The sequence below is a fragment of the Condylura cristata genome, unplaced genomic scaffold, assembly GCF_000260355.1.
Source record: "Condylura cristata isolate star-nosed mole 26May11 unplaced genomic scaffold, ConCri1.0 scaffold00005, whole genome shotgun sequence".
Lineage (NCBI taxonomy): Eukaryota > Metazoa > Chordata > Mammalia > Eulipotyphla > Talpidae > Condylura > Condylura cristata.
In genome coordinates, this window is record NW_004567106.1 from 66,334,281 (window position 1) to 66,351,574 (window position 17,294).

The 17,294-nt window shown below is 45.0% G+C and overlaps 1 protein-coding gene across 1 annotated transcript in view; it reads left to right on the top strand.

Moving 5' to 3' along the window:
* Positions 1–8,771, top strand: part of TTC26 (tetratricopeptide repeat domain 26) — a 28,604-nt gene extending 19,833 nt beyond the window's left edge. The window contains 4 exon segments of the mRNA XM_012720725.1: positions 135–168; positions 879–1,028; positions 5,085–5,218; positions 6,496–8,771. Of these exon segments, the coding sequence (XP_012576179.1) occupies positions 135–168; positions 879–1,028; positions 5,085–5,218; positions 6,496–6,607 (430 nt within the window). The 3' untranslated portion in view covers positions 6,608–8,771.
* The last annotated feature ends 8,523 nt before the right edge of the window (positions 8,772–17,294 follow it).

Consider the following 17,294-nt stretch of genomic DNA (forward strand, 5'->3'; position numbering starts at 1 on the left):
AGGTTTTCCAGGCCATGGGGGTCACCTCCCTGGCTAGGGGTCAAACTCATGCTGCAGTGGCTACCACATCTCCATAGTGCCACACTTTAACCCCTTGTGCCACCTGGAAGTACCTTGTCTATCTTTCTCTTCACTCTTTTCTTGCTCCTTTTTTCTCACGAATTTAAAGTTCATTGAATTTTTGAAGTCAAAGGAAAATTTTAGTATCACATATCTAAATCAGGCTACAGTTGTATGAGTAGGATTGAAATCAATAATAGAAGACAGCAGCAAAGTAGAAATGACTGGAAACCCACCCAATCTAAAGAGCCAGAATGGGCCCACTCTGGTGGTGCAGTGAGTTAAAGCACAGCACTATGTAGCTAGCCGAAGCCAGTGGCAGCCAGTTCAACCAAGTTTGATCCCTGGCCAGGGAAGGGGACCCACATGACACAGCAAACCCCTGTCTCGCCGGCTGCTTCCCTCAGCAGAGTACTTCCTTGACTTGCCTGTTCTGCTCCCCACTCTGTCTCTGGTGAATACTCTCACGGCCCCTGAGCCTCTGGCCTGTACCTCAGTTCTGTATGCATAAACAAATAAATCTTTAAAAATGAATAAAGTACCAGAATAGTGTAAATCCTAACTTAAATAAATGTGGTAGAGTTCTGATGGGGAGCCCCCCAATCCCTGCAAAGCTGCCAGTGCAGGCACCCTGTAAGGCGGCAGTTCACCACGACTTTTTGTATTTAGAACATAGAACCAAACCCATCGAATCACAAGATGCAGAGTGTTTCTCTTGCTTCCTTCCTTTTTAGCGTGACCAGCATGCTTTGCTTTATTTTAAATTGAGACGTGATGTGGGCCAGGAGTACATTTTCTCACCTCAGTGACGGCATAAGCAATGCATTTCTTATATATTTAAAAAGCATACTTTTTAAACAGATATCATGAATAAGAAGCCAAGACTGGCCTGGGAACTTTATCTCAAGATGGAGACCTCTGGTGAGTCCTTCAGCCTCCTGCAGCTCATTGCCAACGACTGCTACAAGGTGAGCCTGAGTGGGGCCCCAGGAGGCCGAGGGGCCACACGCTGCTTCACAGGTCTGCTGGTGACAGGACTGACATGCAATCCAGATGGCACTTAAAGAGTAAATGCAGACATCACAGGATTTCAGGTTTTAGATGCAGATGAAATAATAATTTAGAGAGGCACTAATCTAGGTCCTCTAAAAGCTGTGTGACTTTTCTTTAAGTACCATCCAGATAGACATACTCATCTGGCAGCAGAATTTTGGTTCTGAAGCTTAAGAAAGATGTTTTCCGACATCTAAAGACAGATTTTGAGAAATCGTCAACATTTCAACTGTAATCGAAGAACTGTAAAATATGAGATTACCCTGGGAAAGAAAGAAAATTGAGAAGCTTAGAGGCTGCAAACCAAACCTTGGAAATATTAAAAAATGGCATAAGAAAAGATGAAAGATCTAGGAAAAAGAAAATAAAAAGCAGTCAGATTTAGCAAAGGGCTGTCGGTGAGTAGGGGATAGAATTGCAAAGACAGGGAGTTAGGAGGAGTTTAGAGCCCAATCCTATAAATTAAAAGTTGTTGCTTTTTTTTTAAAGATTTATTTATTTATTCATACAGAACTGGGGTACAGGCCAGAGGTGCAGGGGCGGTGAGAGGATTCACCAGAGACAGAGTGGGGAGCAGAACAGGCAGATCGACGAAGTACACTGCTGAGGGGAGCAGTGGGCGGGTCGGGAGAGGTCTGCCGCGCCGTGTGGTCACCTCCGGGGCAGGCAGGGATCGAACTCATGCAGAAGTGGCTTCAGCTTCTCAGTGCTGTGCTTTAACCCGCTGCGCCACCAGGGAGGGCCCAAATTAAAAGTTTTTTTTCAGAATTAGGTTCAAATCCCAGAAACTCGTATTTTTTAGAAAATATTTCATGTCCAAAAGATAGAAAATTTTCAGTTAAAGAGAGTCTCCTGTTAACTAGTCAGTAATAGCTCATTACAAATTGATTCAGTATAGATATAAAGTGAATCACCACCAATGGAAAATATTTTAAAATATAGGAAACTTGAAAATGTTTAGTATGAATTGGTGGATGGAATGATGTGAAATGAGTTGGGGATGCTGAGGAAAAGAAAACATTAAGCCAGCAATTGAGGGCCTCCCTGGGGTTAAGTCTCAGCACTGTGAGGCTGTTGGCAGCCACTGCACAGCAGCCACTGCAGCACGAGTTCGATCCCCAGCCAGGGAGCTGACCCACACGACACAGCAGACCTCTCCTGTGTCGCCTGTCAGCAGTGTGTTTCAGTGAATCCCTGTTCTGCTCCCCACGCTGTCCCTGGTGAGTCCTCTCACCCCCCATACATCTAGTCTACAACCCAGTTCATTTATGCAAAAGAAAAAGTAAAATCTTTGTTTACAAAAAGAATATTCTGGGCCCTCCCTAGTGGCTCACTGCAGCAGCTTCACCATGAGTTCAATCCCCGGCCGGTGGGTGGGGAGAGGGTTGGGGTGACCCACATGGTGCAGCAGACCTCTCTTGGTCCGCCCACTGCTCCCCTCAGCAGTGTACTTCGTTGATCTGCCTGTTCACTCTGCCTCTGGTTAACCGTCTCACGGACCCTGTACCTCTGGCCTGTACCCCAGTTCTGTATGCATAAATAAATACATCTTTTTTTTTTTTTTTAATATTCTTTAGACAGAAGACTAGGAATCACTGATAGGGAGATTAAAGATTCAAGAGACTAGGAGCAGTTTTGATGGACTAAAGCCCTAGGAGAAAGGAGAGGAGGATGGAGTTAAGATCAAAGGAGGATAACAACTTTCAAGAACAATTTGGTATTACCTAGCGCCTGTGTGTCCCACAAACACCCACTAGTTCAGTGATTCACCAGCAGACTCAGTGTACAGTTACTTTTAGAATATACACTCAGTACAACTCAGTGTATTCTCGTGACTGAGATTTATTACAGCACAGGAGCCAGGAGAAAGACGGGTACAGTGAAGACAGAGAGGTCAAGTCCGGCTTTCTTGTGCCCACACTGTGCGTCTTTCTTCAGCTACAGACTCCAGAGATATGTATGAGATGTCCTTGTCCAGGAAAAACAGGACAAAGAGCAAAAATGGCCAGATTCAGTCCTTACAGTCTAAATAACCTAATTCAAGGACAGATATTTGGAGGAGGAGGTGGGTGGGAATGAAGGGGGAGGGCCCAGTAGCCCAGGGCTGAGACTGTGGGTGCTTTGATGGTGGGGTGCTGTGGTGACACACAAGGAGGAGGTGTGAACCTAGACCCCTCCGGCTCACAGTGCTGTAAACCAAGGTTACCTCAATAAAGAAGGGGGGGGAGCCCTACTCAAAGATAAAGATAGCTACTGTTTAGAAGAAATTCACTTTAACTATAACAATACAGTTAGGCAGACAGTTATAAAGGGATAAAAATGATAGCCCATGGAATAGTGTCTTTAAAATACAAAATGCACATTTGCTACTTGACCCCACAATTGAGCCTCTGGGCATTGATCCTAGAAACATGAAAGCCTAAAGCCACACAAATGCTTTTTCACCTGTCAGTAGCAGCTTTACTGTAACAGCCGCTACCCAGAGCAGCCCAAGTGCCCTTCAGTAGGCAAAGAGTTAAACCACCCTTGCTGGATCCCGCCCAGTAATTAAGGGGAAAAAGGAACTGCCCAGAGGAGTCTGACTCCTTCTTGCTGTTTGCTGCTGATAACTTTTAACCTTCACCCCCTCTTCTTTCCTTACCCTACCTGGGGGGAAATGATAAGAAGCCTTGGCCCCACCCTATTTCTGGGTCCCTGCCCTGGATTGACTGAAACCACCTAAGCCCCAAACCCCCCCTAACCCCCTGGTCAAGAGCCCTTGGTCCCACCCACACTGAACCACCAGCCAGTTGCTTTTCTTGTTCTCAGGTCAATTTGGACTTGCCTGTGAGACCCGTCCTGCTCTCCCTGGAGACCTCAGTTACATAGTTAGAAACCTTTAAATACTGGGGGACATCAACATTCTCAACATCCAAACCAAACTTGGGGTGGTGGCCCCTCCTCCCTTCCCACCTTTGTACCTAACAGGAACCAACATGGTGCAGAATGAAAGAGCCCCATCCTGCTTGATTCTGTAAATTAACATTTTTTTAAAAGGTTTATTTATGCATACAAGAGCTGGGGTGCAGGCTGCAGGTGGGGGTGTATGAGAGAGGATTCAGCAGAGACAGTGTGGAACAAAACAGACAGATCTACTGAAACACACTGCTGCGGGGAGCAGCGGGAAGAAGGGAGAGGTCTGCTTTCCCATGTGGGTCAGCTCCCGGCCAGCCCGGAAACTCGTGCTGCAGTGGCTGCCAAAGGCTTCATAGTGCTGCACCTTAACCCCTTGTGCCATCAGGGAGGCCCTCAGAGTCTTATCTTTAGGAACTAATACTCAAAAATTTCCTTGTTTATCTTTTATATGTTTGTAAGCTTCATCTACATTGTTGCATACAACTCTTGGTTAATTTAAAACATTTTTATTTTACAATATAGCTTTACAGGAAATTACAGAAATAGTACAGAGGGTTCATGTACCATTCACCTAGTTTCCCCAGCTTAGTAACTTTAATATATCACAATATCAAAACCAGGAAATAGATATTGCTACACTGTGTAGGTCCTGCCACTTTATCCAATGTGTAGCTTCATGTAACCACTAAGCACACTCCTGGCCAGGTGCAGAACTGCTCCAGCATCCGGCACCAGAGTTCTCCCTGGTGCTGCCCCTAACTGTGCGCCTTTCCCTGGGCACCAGCCCTCACCCTGACTGCTGCTAGTTGGGTCTACATTCGATCATTTTGTCACTTCCAAAATGTTAAATGTCAGCCTCCCTGGCGGCCCAACGGGATTGAACTCATGCTGCAGGGGCTGGCAATAGCTTGGTAGCACTGTCTTTAACCCCTGTGCCACCAGGGAGGCCCCTAAATTTCTAATTTTCTAAGTGAAAATTTTGTCATTACCCACATGGTAGTTTTATAAGCCCATTTCATAGCATCTTTATGTTTGGTTTCATTACATACAATCACCCCAATCTTTCTCTTACTCAGATGGGCCAGTTTTACTACTCAGCCAAAGCATTTGATGTCCTGGAAAGACTGGATCCCAACCCTGAATACTGGGAAGGCAAGAGGGGTGCCTGTGTGGGCATTTTCCAGATGATCTTAGCGGGGAGAGAACCCAAGTAAGTGACAAGAGACACTATCTCCGGGTCTGCTGGTTTGTGGGGGAACAGCATTGTTTCCTGGGATGACAGCTGCTTCTGCAAACTAAAAATTACAACAATGTTTTAGAATGACAGTTCAAAGATTAAGAGTGTATAGTTCTATCTGGCCTTTTTCCTCCAGGAATTTTGTACTTTGTAGAATTGGGTCATTCTAGCAACTCTAAGACATACTACAGCTCACAGCTACAAGAGCAAGATACAGATTTGGCGCCAAAGAGTGGCCCTCTTTACAAAGTCGTTCAGTCTCTTCTTTGCCTGTTGGCTTTTTCTTGTGCCTTTCCATTTTAACCTTAAAGGATAATTCCTTTTTTTTTTTTTTTTTGTAGTTTCATATTCCAAAAAATACTGAGCCATTAGATTGCATACAATCAAGTGAAATATTTAAAACTAAGTTCAGTTTTCTAAGTTTCAGTATTTGTTTTTGATGGATGAGTAACTATCATCTAAGTAAATACTAAAAGTTGTTTCCTGAAAAAGAAAAAAAATGCTTACTGCCCTGAATCTACTTCTAGTCTTAGAAGTTTGAAAGAATTTGATTAGGTGAAAGAAGTTCCTTGTGGGGAAAAATGTAGAAAAGGTGAGAGACCCTTAGGAAAGCGATTCCATTGGCAGTCCCCTGCCGATCTGCTAGGGGAATAGGGCATTTGTATGCATTACTGAAAGGGTGAGTTTTAGTTTTCATTACATTCAAAGAATTTAAATGTCCAATATTTATCCTTAACTGTCCTTTTATCCATTATTTCTTAATACATTATTTTCTTGAAGAGCACATTCATTCTCTGCTTTTTGTAAAATTTTACAAATACGGCAGTGATGCCCATTTTAAGATGATGATGATCTTCAACAAAGGAGGCTCTTAAGACTCAGAGAAATCAGTGACTTGTTAGTGTAGATCTAGAATTTGAACCCAACTCCTTGATTTGCCCTCTTTCTAGAGGCAAGATAGACATGGAAATACATGTGTCATGCATGTTAGGGAGGTCAAAAAGATGACATATATACAGACCATCTAAGTAAAGAAGGACAACTTGGGTTGCTGAGAAGGATATCACAGATTCCATAGTGCTGTGGCTGTAGTAAGAAGGCTAGGAATTTAGGAGCTGGTTTACAAGTACATAGAAAGTATGTTACTCAAAGTGCCTCATTAGAAAGCAGTGAGCTGTTGTTACAAGTGTGTTTTACTTGCTCATTTTTCTTCTTTATTGAAAAACGATTGTTTCAAACATTTTCCTCAGAGAGACCCTTCGAGAAGTCCTCCATTTACTGAGAAGCACAGGTAACACCCAAGTAGAGTACATCATCCGGATCATGAAGAAGTGGGCCAAAGAAAACCGAGTGCCTGTCTAAGGTAGCTCCAGGACCGTAGGAAACGCCACCAGGACCCGCCACTTGGCGGTCGCACTGGAAATCGTTTGCCTCCAGGTTAATGTAAGATGCAGGACGCTATTACATTGACATTTTCCTTCCCTGCTCTTCAAGCCTCGAGGTCAGTGAAAGGCTTGCCTAGACCTTGCCTTCTGGCTGAACTCAGTGCCATGGTCTGTGCCCTGGCCCCTGCGTGATCCGACTAGCAATATGACTTTGGACTTGTCTGGTGCCTTTCTTCCAAAAGTGCCCGGAGGACTGAGTCATCCACTGACTGTAAGGAGAACAGCATCGCTCTGCTCTGCTCTGCTCTGCTCTGCTCTGTTAGCATTCCAAGGCGTTTTCTCCCAGCTGCAATAACAGATGCCTTGATGCTCCAGAGTCACCATCACTCTGTCATGTTAGGCAGATGTCTCAGTACATTATCCTAGTTCACTGGGGAGCTCCATAAAGAGTTTTGCACTACATCTCTGACTCCCGGGAGAGCAGAAATTACTCATAGCTTTATGATTCTGAGAAGGGCAGTAAGATCCTTTATCAAATTGTTCAGTCATTAAAGGATAATAGGCTTATGGGATTACTCTTTGCAGTAACTGATTCCTGATGATAATAACATGTTACAGTGGAGTAACGTGTGGCAGCTTTTAAAAGGTGAGTACTATGAAAAAAAAAAAAAAACCCTGTATGACGCATTTAAAGATATTCAGGAAACAAAGTTTATGAATTGCTGTAGTCACTTCTCTATAATACTTTTGGTAACAAGACAGATGAGCTTTTTCTTCCTCTCTCTTGTTGAGTAAGTGCCTGTTGTCAAAGTGGATGGTGAAAGTGGATGGCAGAGGTGACACGTATGCCTGTCATGCATGTATCATGTACGTGCATGTGGCCGTCATGCAGGGATGTGGAGGTGAAGGTTGTGTGGAGCCTTGAAGCCACCGAAAGCCCAAATGTGGCCTTCCAGTGCCACATTTCTGCGCACCCCAACATGAAATCCAGTTACAGCTGAGCTAGACACAACCCTCTTTTCAGGAAACAGACCCTTGTGTGCCAGATCCCTTCTGTTTCTACACAATTTAATTCTTTTCCATTAGTTCAAGGCGGTACCTAGCATTGACAGGTGTAGGAAGAGCAGCGTCACCCCGATCCAGCGTGAGACCTGGAGGAAAATCATCCTTCTTTGAAGCTCTAAGGACAGAATTCCTGGCAGCACAGCCTCGGCAGTTCCACCTACTTCCTTACGTGAGGAAGTTGTACAGAATGGAGAGCAGCTAAGGAAAGAAGGCTCCCCGCCAGAAGCCTTGATTTCTGGATGGCTGCAAAGGTTCGCTCAGCTCTACCTAGGCAGGGCCAGCTTCCTGCCTTTTATCTTAGTCCTAGTGCTAATCAGCTCAGAGCACAACACAAAACAAGCTCACCTGCACAACTGACTTAGAAAACAAAGTCACATCATTCTCCATAGACCAAAGCTTCTGTTTTCCTCATTATGTTGTTTCTACTTCAACAATTGGTTCTCAACATCCACAGTAATAGGTGGGCCAGGTCTGGGCAGAGCTTGCTCTGTTTTAGATTCCTCCTCGTGATTGTCACCTCACTTAAAATGTTAGCAAACATAATAGTGGGAAAACAGAGACGGAACTCCACAATGGCTTTGGTGGTGAAATTTGTCTTCCACTTACTTGCTATTTCAGACTTATTGTATTTGAAAAGCTTTCTCATTGATGATGATTTATCTTTACATGAACCTTTGTTGAATACTACTAATTTCTCCCCCTTTTTTTAATTTCTCCCTATTTTTTAATTTTTAAAAATTTCTTCTTATTTTTCCTATGGGCGGATTGCTGGGGCAATCAGGTAATTCCAAAAATAACAATTTCCAGAATTTTTGGCTAATTTTCAAAAACTTTTGAACCTATAGAACTAAGCCAGAAAAGCTCAAAGCTTAGTTTAAGAGAGATACCATTTGATTCTGTTATTAAGAACAGTGACTTCTGGAGTGTCTTAGCAGGGTCTCATGACTACAGAGTTTTTCATGTTTTCCTTGCACATGATGATACTGTAGAGAGGAAGGCCCAGGCTTAGGACGATGGTGTAATGTCTGCAATTCATAGATCAATGTTCTATTTATAGTCTGTAGCCAATGTTACTTGCAAACAAAAAAAATTTACAATTATTTTTGTACTTTGAAAGAATTATTATATTCTGTTGTAATCTATTCAAATTAAAAAGTTTGCTACTTGGTTTGTATGATGATATTCTGTTGGGTGTGGTATAGGGGTACATCAGGTGCTGTCTCCCATTTCTTCCCTAGCCCAAGCAAAGGTAAAGAAAGCTTTGGGCTCTTCAGGTTACTCCTTATGAGAGGAAAACAGATATTCCCTCACATGCCCTGTTCACTAAACTTGTGCTCAATCATGTTAGTTTTGCCTCTTTGCTGAGTTATAGCACATCCTAGAAGTTGTTTGACCAGTGCACAGCGTAATACCTTGTGTACAGAAAGCTCTCAGAGACTTGTTGACTGAATAAGCATATAGTAGCTGCGCAGTTAGGGAACTTGGGAGAGCTGGCCATATTTAGCTACCCATCTAATCTATCTTTGTGTGGGTGTGTTATATTATTTAATTATAAACAGACTTCAGGGCTTCATTCTAGATAGTGGTGGCAACAGATGTGATGGCAGGGAATCCGGATGTTTAAACAGGAATGGAATTAAGGATCACTATTGCCTCAAGTTCGAGAAACAATGTACTTTTTGCCAGATTTCTTCATTGCACTTGTGGCCAAGGGTCCTTTCCTGGCAACTTTCACTTTCTGTGTCTCAAGTTTCTTCTCTTTATGTTTCTGCTTGAATGCTTTATGCTTTATCCTCTTTTTTCATCTCTTCTGCTTCTTGGGCTGCTTCAAGGGCTTCATTTAGCCCTTTCAAAGTTGAATGTAACACCTGCTGCCCCTGTCCCCAGACCCTGCTGCTGAACACCTGACCTTCTGTATTCTGGCGTCCATCTAGTTCTTTCATTGCCTGCCACGCATATGCTAGGTGCTGGGATACAAAGGTAAATAGTGCACAGCCCTGACCCTTAAGGAACTCAGGCTAAGAAGTTTATACAACTAAGCACACTCATGTGACTGTTGTTTCCATTAGGAACAAAGTACTGAGACAGAAAATAAGGCAATGGGAGGGAGCCTCCCTGGTGGCACAGGGGTTAAAGCACAGCACTATGATGCTACCTGCAGCCACTCCAGCTTGAGTTCAATCCCTAGCCAAGGAGCGGACCAACTAGGCACAGCAGACTGCTATCTCGCCTGCTGCTCCCCTCAGCCGTGATTCCAGTAGACCCACCTGTTCTGCTCCCCACTATGGCTCTACCCCTGCACCTCTGGCCTGCACTCCAGTTCTTGTATGCATAAATAAATAAATCTTTAAAGAAAAAAGAAAACAAGGCAATGGGAATGTTTATGTCCATATAAACGGGACATAAACGTCAGTTAGGACAAGCAGTCAGAATGATCCTGAAATGCAGCTGCTCAAAGATGCCCAGCTCCTGCCTCGTGTGCAGCACACACAGCGAGCATCCAAGCGCACAGAGCTGAAGGACAGCTGTCCTCTTCTGCCTCGGTGCCCTTCAAAAGCGGCCAGCAAGTGAGCAGCGTGTCACAATAGTTATGTCTACTTTCTAGTGGGAAGGACTGAGTTTTTCTACATCTAGGACTCCCTTGATACCATGCAGATGGCTAGTTATCTCCCTTTCATGCTTACACAGTGCTCTGCCTATCTGGGGATGCGGTCAGGGAAGCCGAGAGACCTGATGATGTGTCTATGCCCCACCTTGTCTCTCGACAGAGGAGTCTGTGAAGGGTCTGAGGCAGTGCAGGATAAGACACTAAACACATACAATCAGCTTTGAGCATGTAGTGTATATAATAGTTGGCACTTTTTAAAATATGAAATCCTTTAAAGTTAAACTTAAATGCCAGACACAACAGGGAGACTGTCCTAGTGGTCTGGGCAGAGGGAGGAAAAGGAGCAGAGGAAGCAGACTCAGCTCTCATCTCAGTCTTCCCCTCTAGGGCATTAAAACTTATAAGCCTTGAGGAGGGAACTCTGTAGCCTCCTAGGTGGACCTCAGGTGAACAGGATTTGGGTCGCCAGGATTTAGTATATGATGCATTTTTATTTGAGTCATTGTAATTTTTGTGTATTTTTTTTTATTATTTATGTATACAGAACTGGAGTACAGGCCAGAGGCTTGAGGGGTGAGAGGATTCATCAGAGACAGTGTGGGGAGCAGAACAGGCAGATCTGTTGAAACACACTGCTGAGGAGAACAGTGGGTGGGTCAGGAGAGGTCTGCTGAGCCATGTGGGTCACTCCCTGGCCAGGGAATAAACTCATGCTGTAGTGGCTGGCTGCGATAGCTTCATAGTGCTGTACTTTTAACCCGCTGTGCCACCAGGGAGGGCCTATATATTCATTCTTGTCTTCATGTATTTATTTGTTCAGTTATATGTCCCTGTGTTTCAGAAAAGATTTGAGATAGATTGTATATCTAGATGCATTTTTAAAATATGGCTAGAAGACAAAAGTAAAGGAAGCCAAGAATAAAGTCATTACACAGAAATGCACATCAGGATTACTTACAAATAGGTCAGAACTACACCTACAAACTTCCTAGTAGCCAAAGCAAAAGGAGAAACACAACCAGATGTTATCAGAAGCCAGCTGCCTCAGTGGGACCAGCAGGGGCAGTATTCTTTCAACCCTCTACACCACCACAAGTCAGTTGTGGCAATTACTCCTCAGAGACCTTTTATGTAATAGTGCACACATCCTGATCTTGGAAGGGACCAGTCAGGTGCAAGCTACAAGCTGATTGGTGCTAAATGGTCCAATCAGATGTGTGTTACCAGGACTCAGCCTCTTACCACAAGTCAGTTTTGGCAGTTGCTCCTCAAAACCCTTTTAAGTAACAGTGCACTTCCCGGATTGTGGAATGGACCAATCAGATGCTATGGGCCAATTGATAAATGATCCAACCAGCCACAGGATTGAGAATGCCCACAAGGGCATTTAACCCCTGATGGCACAGGGGTTAAAGTCTCAGCACTATCGAGCAATTACCGTTCACTGTGGTTTGAGTTTGATCCCCAGCCAGGAATTTCCTGTCTCTGAGGGGTGTGCTGCTCCTGTCAGCAGTTTTTTTCAGTAGATCCACTTGTTCTGCTCCCCACTCTGTCTCTGGTGAATCCCCTTGCCAGCCCACCTCTGGCCTGCATCCCAGCTCTTGTATGCATCAATAAATAAAAATGAATCTTAAAGAAAACAGTCCAATTAGACTTGTGAGTGGGGCACCCTGGAAAAGAAGACAAGCCAGGGTCAGGAGGAGCTGAAGGGAGACAATGCCGGCCCTGAAGAGGACACCAGCGCCCCAAGGAGACAGCCTTCACCAACATCAGCACCTAAAGAAAAGATGGCTCCAGCCTCTGAAGGAAGAACAATGGCAGACTCCGTTCCTGGACTCCAAAGAGAAGAAAAGAAGCGTCCAGCAGTTGCCCTCCAAGGGTGGAAAGAAGCCAAAGGACTCTCTCAGAGCCTGGGCCTCCTCCTCTCTCTGACATTGCCGGAAAGGGGCACCCAGGGCCCCGGGCCTGGAGTCCCAAGGAGCTGTTAACACTGGGGGTCTCTGACCCGCCTCTGAGGGACCAGCAGTGACCATGCCTACTGGCCAGTGCTGTCCAGCACTCCTGATGCCGCTGGCGACCATCACTGACGCTGTCCGGGAGAGAAAGTGCCACTCGTGGCTGCGTGAGCTCTGTCTCCCTGGCGGTTGATCCCGGAGCCTGAGGCCTGTTGCAGCTGTGCGCAGGTGGGACCCACTGACCGCAACCGGCCTCTCACCAGGCTCGGTCCTTTGGTTTGGTTTTGGCCTTTGGGGCTACTTGGTGGCTCTCTGGCCTCAGAGCCTGGGCAGATGAGTGACTGTTCATCCTTCCATCAGGCCTCCTGCTTGTTGCCCTTTTGACCTCTCCACCCCTGTTTCAGATACACAACCCACAGTCCCTTTGAGTCAATAAGCTCCCTAAAGGGGAAGAGCTGTGATTTATCAGCAACCTCTGATGATCTGTGGCTTCTGACTTAGGTTTTCTACACACTAACTTAGATGTAACTAGATGCTCCGCAAAGATAAGGGAATCTTGCTGCTGCCTGAGACATGGACATGTCTTTCATACCATGTACAGTTAAGTAATTATACTTGCCCGTCCATTTTTAATTTCCTTTATAAACATATAATTATACTCATCTTCACCAACTTTTGACTGAGAAGTAGTTATTAATATGGTGGAGCTCAGACACATCCTTCAAGTTTTTAAATTACAAGGATAGGATGAAAATATAGGTAACAGTGACCTGTAATTGCAAGGTACCATACAAGCAATAAAGTGAAGGGTAGGAAAGTTTATACATTAACTGGGAAATAATAGTAGAATAAGTTAAATAAAAGAGCTATGTGAGGGAAGTGAAACTTGATCTGAAAGTTGAAGTGCAGAATTTCTTTTTATAAAAAATTGATGCATACAGAACTGGGGTACACCCCAGAGGTGTGGAGGGTGACAGAATTCACCAGAGACAGAGTGGGGAGCAGAACAGGTAGATCAACTGAAACACACTGCTGAGGGGAGGGGAGCAGCGGGGAGACAGGAGAGGTCTGCCGAGCCATGTGGGTCAGCTTCCTGGCTGGGATGGAACTCCAGCTGAAGTGGCTGCAGCCAGCTTCGAGGTGCTGCACTTTGACCTACACAACCAGGGAGGGCTCTGAAGCGTAGAACTTAATGTAGTAGGGAATAAGTCAGCAATCATGTCAGGTGAAGATACCAGAGTAGTGCAGCCCTGAGTACCTATAAATGTGCAGTTCCACACCGTGACCTGGCAGTTCCTCTCAGGCATGTGAGAGTGCGCTGCACATGCACAGAACAGTGCCTGTTGTGCAAGCACCATCTCCACAGCATGTCCCTAGGAGAAGCCTGGCAAGAACCCAAATACAGCAATAGGGATATCTTGCTCACAACAATAACTTTTGGTAAGTTAAAGACAATGCAAACGTAAGTACTACATCAAAAGGAAAGATGGGAAAAATATGAGCACAGAAGTGATGGATAGTGGCTACCAGGGGTGGGGGAGTAGGCAGGGGCTGGGGTGGAAAGGAGACCTCACAGGTCAGTGTGTTATCCTCAAGGCTCTAGTTCTCATGTTGGGGGTGGGGGCAACATGATATGATGTATTAAAGCATATTAATCCTTAATTAAACAAGAGGTAAAATAGTTCAGTTTCCTAATCCCACCATTTGAAGATTATCATGCTTTCCATTTAGGAGTGTGACTAGAACTACTCTTTCTAGCTGTGTATTTTTTGGTTTTACCTCAGTTACACAGGATTTGGTTGGTCATGATTTTTAGTTTAAGACACACTGTTGACCCTCTTTTATTTCATTATACTTTATTTTTGATATTTATTGATTATTTTAAAAGATTTATTCATTTATGCATACAAGAATTGGGGTACAGACGAGGTGCGGGGGGTAGGGGTGAGAGGATTCACCACAGACAGAGTGGGGAGCAGAACAGGCAGTTGACTGAAATACATTGCTGAGGGGAGCAGCCAGGAGACAGGTCTGCTGTGCCATGTGGGTCAGCTCCCTGACCAGGCATCGAACTCTTGCTTCAGTGGCTGCAGATAACTTCATAGAGCTGCGCTTTAATACCTGTGCCACCAGGGAGGGCTGAGACTAAGATTTTAAAACACATTTATTAGCAAGCAAGACCAAATAATCCATATAATCCATTTAGAAAGAACAGTCAAGTTCCAACCATTTGTCCTTGTAAGTGTCTCAGTCCTAATTTACCTGAACGTTTCATTCTGAGAAGATAAGGCGACACTCTAGGGTAAGTATTCAACAAACTAGAAAGAATAAAGACTAGATAACATGTTAGATTTTTCAGTCCAAAAGATAAAGTTGATAATTTCAGGTAGCTCTCTACAGAAAATAAGTGTCCCCTGAATTTTTCTGATGAAATTCAAAATAGAATAATAAAAATAACAGCAGCCAACTACAGTTTTTGTAAGCTTACTAAAGAGAACAATAGAATTCTTTCTCCAGGGGTATGTGTTACCATCATTCACTGTAACATATGTAAGCAGAACCCACTTCAGTTTGTTTTCAAAACTTTGAATATATCTTGCCTGCAATTCCACACTAAGTAGTCACAGAAGACAATTGTTCTGTTACTTCAAGTTTGGCACTAATTCCTTGAATAAATAACTGAGCCGTATAAATGTGCCAGGTCATCAAGGGCAGTGAAGAACTTCCGGTACCAGACAAAATGGATTTTTTTTTTTATCCACATTTCATCCTAATTCCTCCTACTAGTTAGAAGAAAAAACCTAAGACAGAATTAATAAAGCAACAGAAAGAAGATTTGAAAGGTGGAGGGGGGAAAAATGCAGACTGGCTGGGGACTTGAGACTGATAAAATGACCCAGCACTGATCTGCTCTTAAAAGTGGATAAAGGAAGTTCTTCAGACAGAAGGATAACAGAAGGAAACTTTCTTTATTCTCGAAAAGAAATGAAAAGGCTCAATGTAGACCGTTTGCCTGCTCTTGACTTTTCATAATTATGTTTGATGGTTGAAAACAAAGTCTACAACATTGTCAACTATGCCTCTCAGTTATGTAGAGGTAATATCTAAGACAAGTGTATCACAAAACAACCTAAAAGGAATTAAGTTTGCTACATTCTATCTGGCTATCTGAAAGGAATTAAGTTTGCTACATTTTATCTGAAGTGTCAAACTGTTGATAACTAGTAGGCTTTGAAAGGTAACATTTATTTTGTAACCACACAAAGAAACTATCCAGAGATACATACTATAAAAACATCAAAATTGAGTTCTATAAAATGCAGACAGAGTGGAAAAGAAGAAATAAAACTGACTTTCAAATGATCACCTATGTAGAAAACCCCAACGAAACGAATAGTCTTAGAATAAGTGAATCTGACAAGTTTGCCTGATACAAGACAAACATATACAAATCTGTCATATTTCTCAATATTAGCAATGCATGTGTGAAAAACCAATACTAAAAACGCCATACCATTTACAAGCAGTAAAAAATGAAATGGTGACAAAAAAATCAACCCCTGAAATCTGATAGAACTGTGCCTTCCAGAAAGGGAGAGGAGTGGATACAACAGAGGCCCTATGGACCCATCAATTCCATCACCATCCTCATACAAATAGGGGAAGTAATAGAAAAGCAAAAAATGGAAACCTCAAAATTCATCTATGACATCACACCGATTTAATGTCAATAGATGATTATCCGGTTAATGTAATTCAGGAAACACGGTTTCCTTCCAGATTAGAGCGCGCGAGCCCTCAAAATTACTTTCTACTGAATGATTTAAGACAGCCGGTAATCTCATTCTTTTAATGTGAATTCCAATTAATTTGATTTTAGGTGTGTCTACAAGGCGTGCCTAATTGAGGCTCCTCCCCCCACGATTATTCAGCATTTTACTCTCCGAGAGCACGTTCCCTAAAACGCCACCAAACGCTCTTGAGTTTTCTGTTAATTTCAATCGCTTAGGCTGTAGGAACGCGCCCAGGATTGTTCATTTGCTTGCTCAATTTCCCAAGTGCAAAATATTACTGTAAATTTTACGACCGCGCCACACACAATCGCCACCGCGACCGAAAACGAGTCAGCCAAGGAAAGGGAGGCCTGTGGGCGTGAGTGTCGCGCCCGGCGGAGGGAAGCCGCAGGGCGAGTCCGGCAGGAGTAGCCATTTCCGTTCTGCCCTCGGTTCTGCGGTCTGCTCGCGCCCCGAGCGAGCGGGCATAGTGACCGGCCCGCGTCCCTTCACCATTGCCCTCTCCGAGTAGCAACACTGGCTGACCACCCAGTGATCTAGAGCCAAGAGCTGGGAGCATGTGCCCGGCCCGGCCGGCGCCATAACTAGCTCCGTCCCCGGCACATCCAGACGTTCGCCCTTGGCGAGCCCCACGCGCGCCTCGGGTTTCCGGGTGCAAATAGGAAGCTGCTCGGGAAACCCCAAACCCCTCCCTTCTAGGAAGGGCGCAGATGGCGTCTCCGTTTCTAGGGAAACCGGTCCTGCCACACGTCACTTCCGCCGACCTGTCTGGACTCCAGACTGTGGGGAGGAAAAGAGGAAAACTGAGCCACAGCCACGACGGTGGACGCGAGCGTCTCCGGTCTGCGCATGCGCCCGCTCAGCGGCCTGCTTCTATTTATGTGGGGGATCCAACATGGCGGCTGCGGCGACCCTGGCGATGGCGGTGGATCCCATCAGAACATAGTGGCGGGGAAGGGGGCACAGTCCGCACTCACGGTGGCGTCGGCGGAGACGGCTGAGGGTGGTGGCGGGAAGAAAAGCGACGGAGAGAGAAAGCGAGGGCGGGCAGGCAAACCACTCGGCGTCGGACCGAGCGCCGGCTCGAGCGAAGGCAGAGGGCCAGAACAGTGGGGATGGCGGAGCCGCGCAGAGTGGCGTTTATTAGCCTGTCACCGGTGAGGCGGCGCGAGGCCGAGTACCCGGGGGTCGAACGCGAGCCCGAGTACCCTCGCGAGCCCCCCCGGCTGGAGCCGCAGCCCT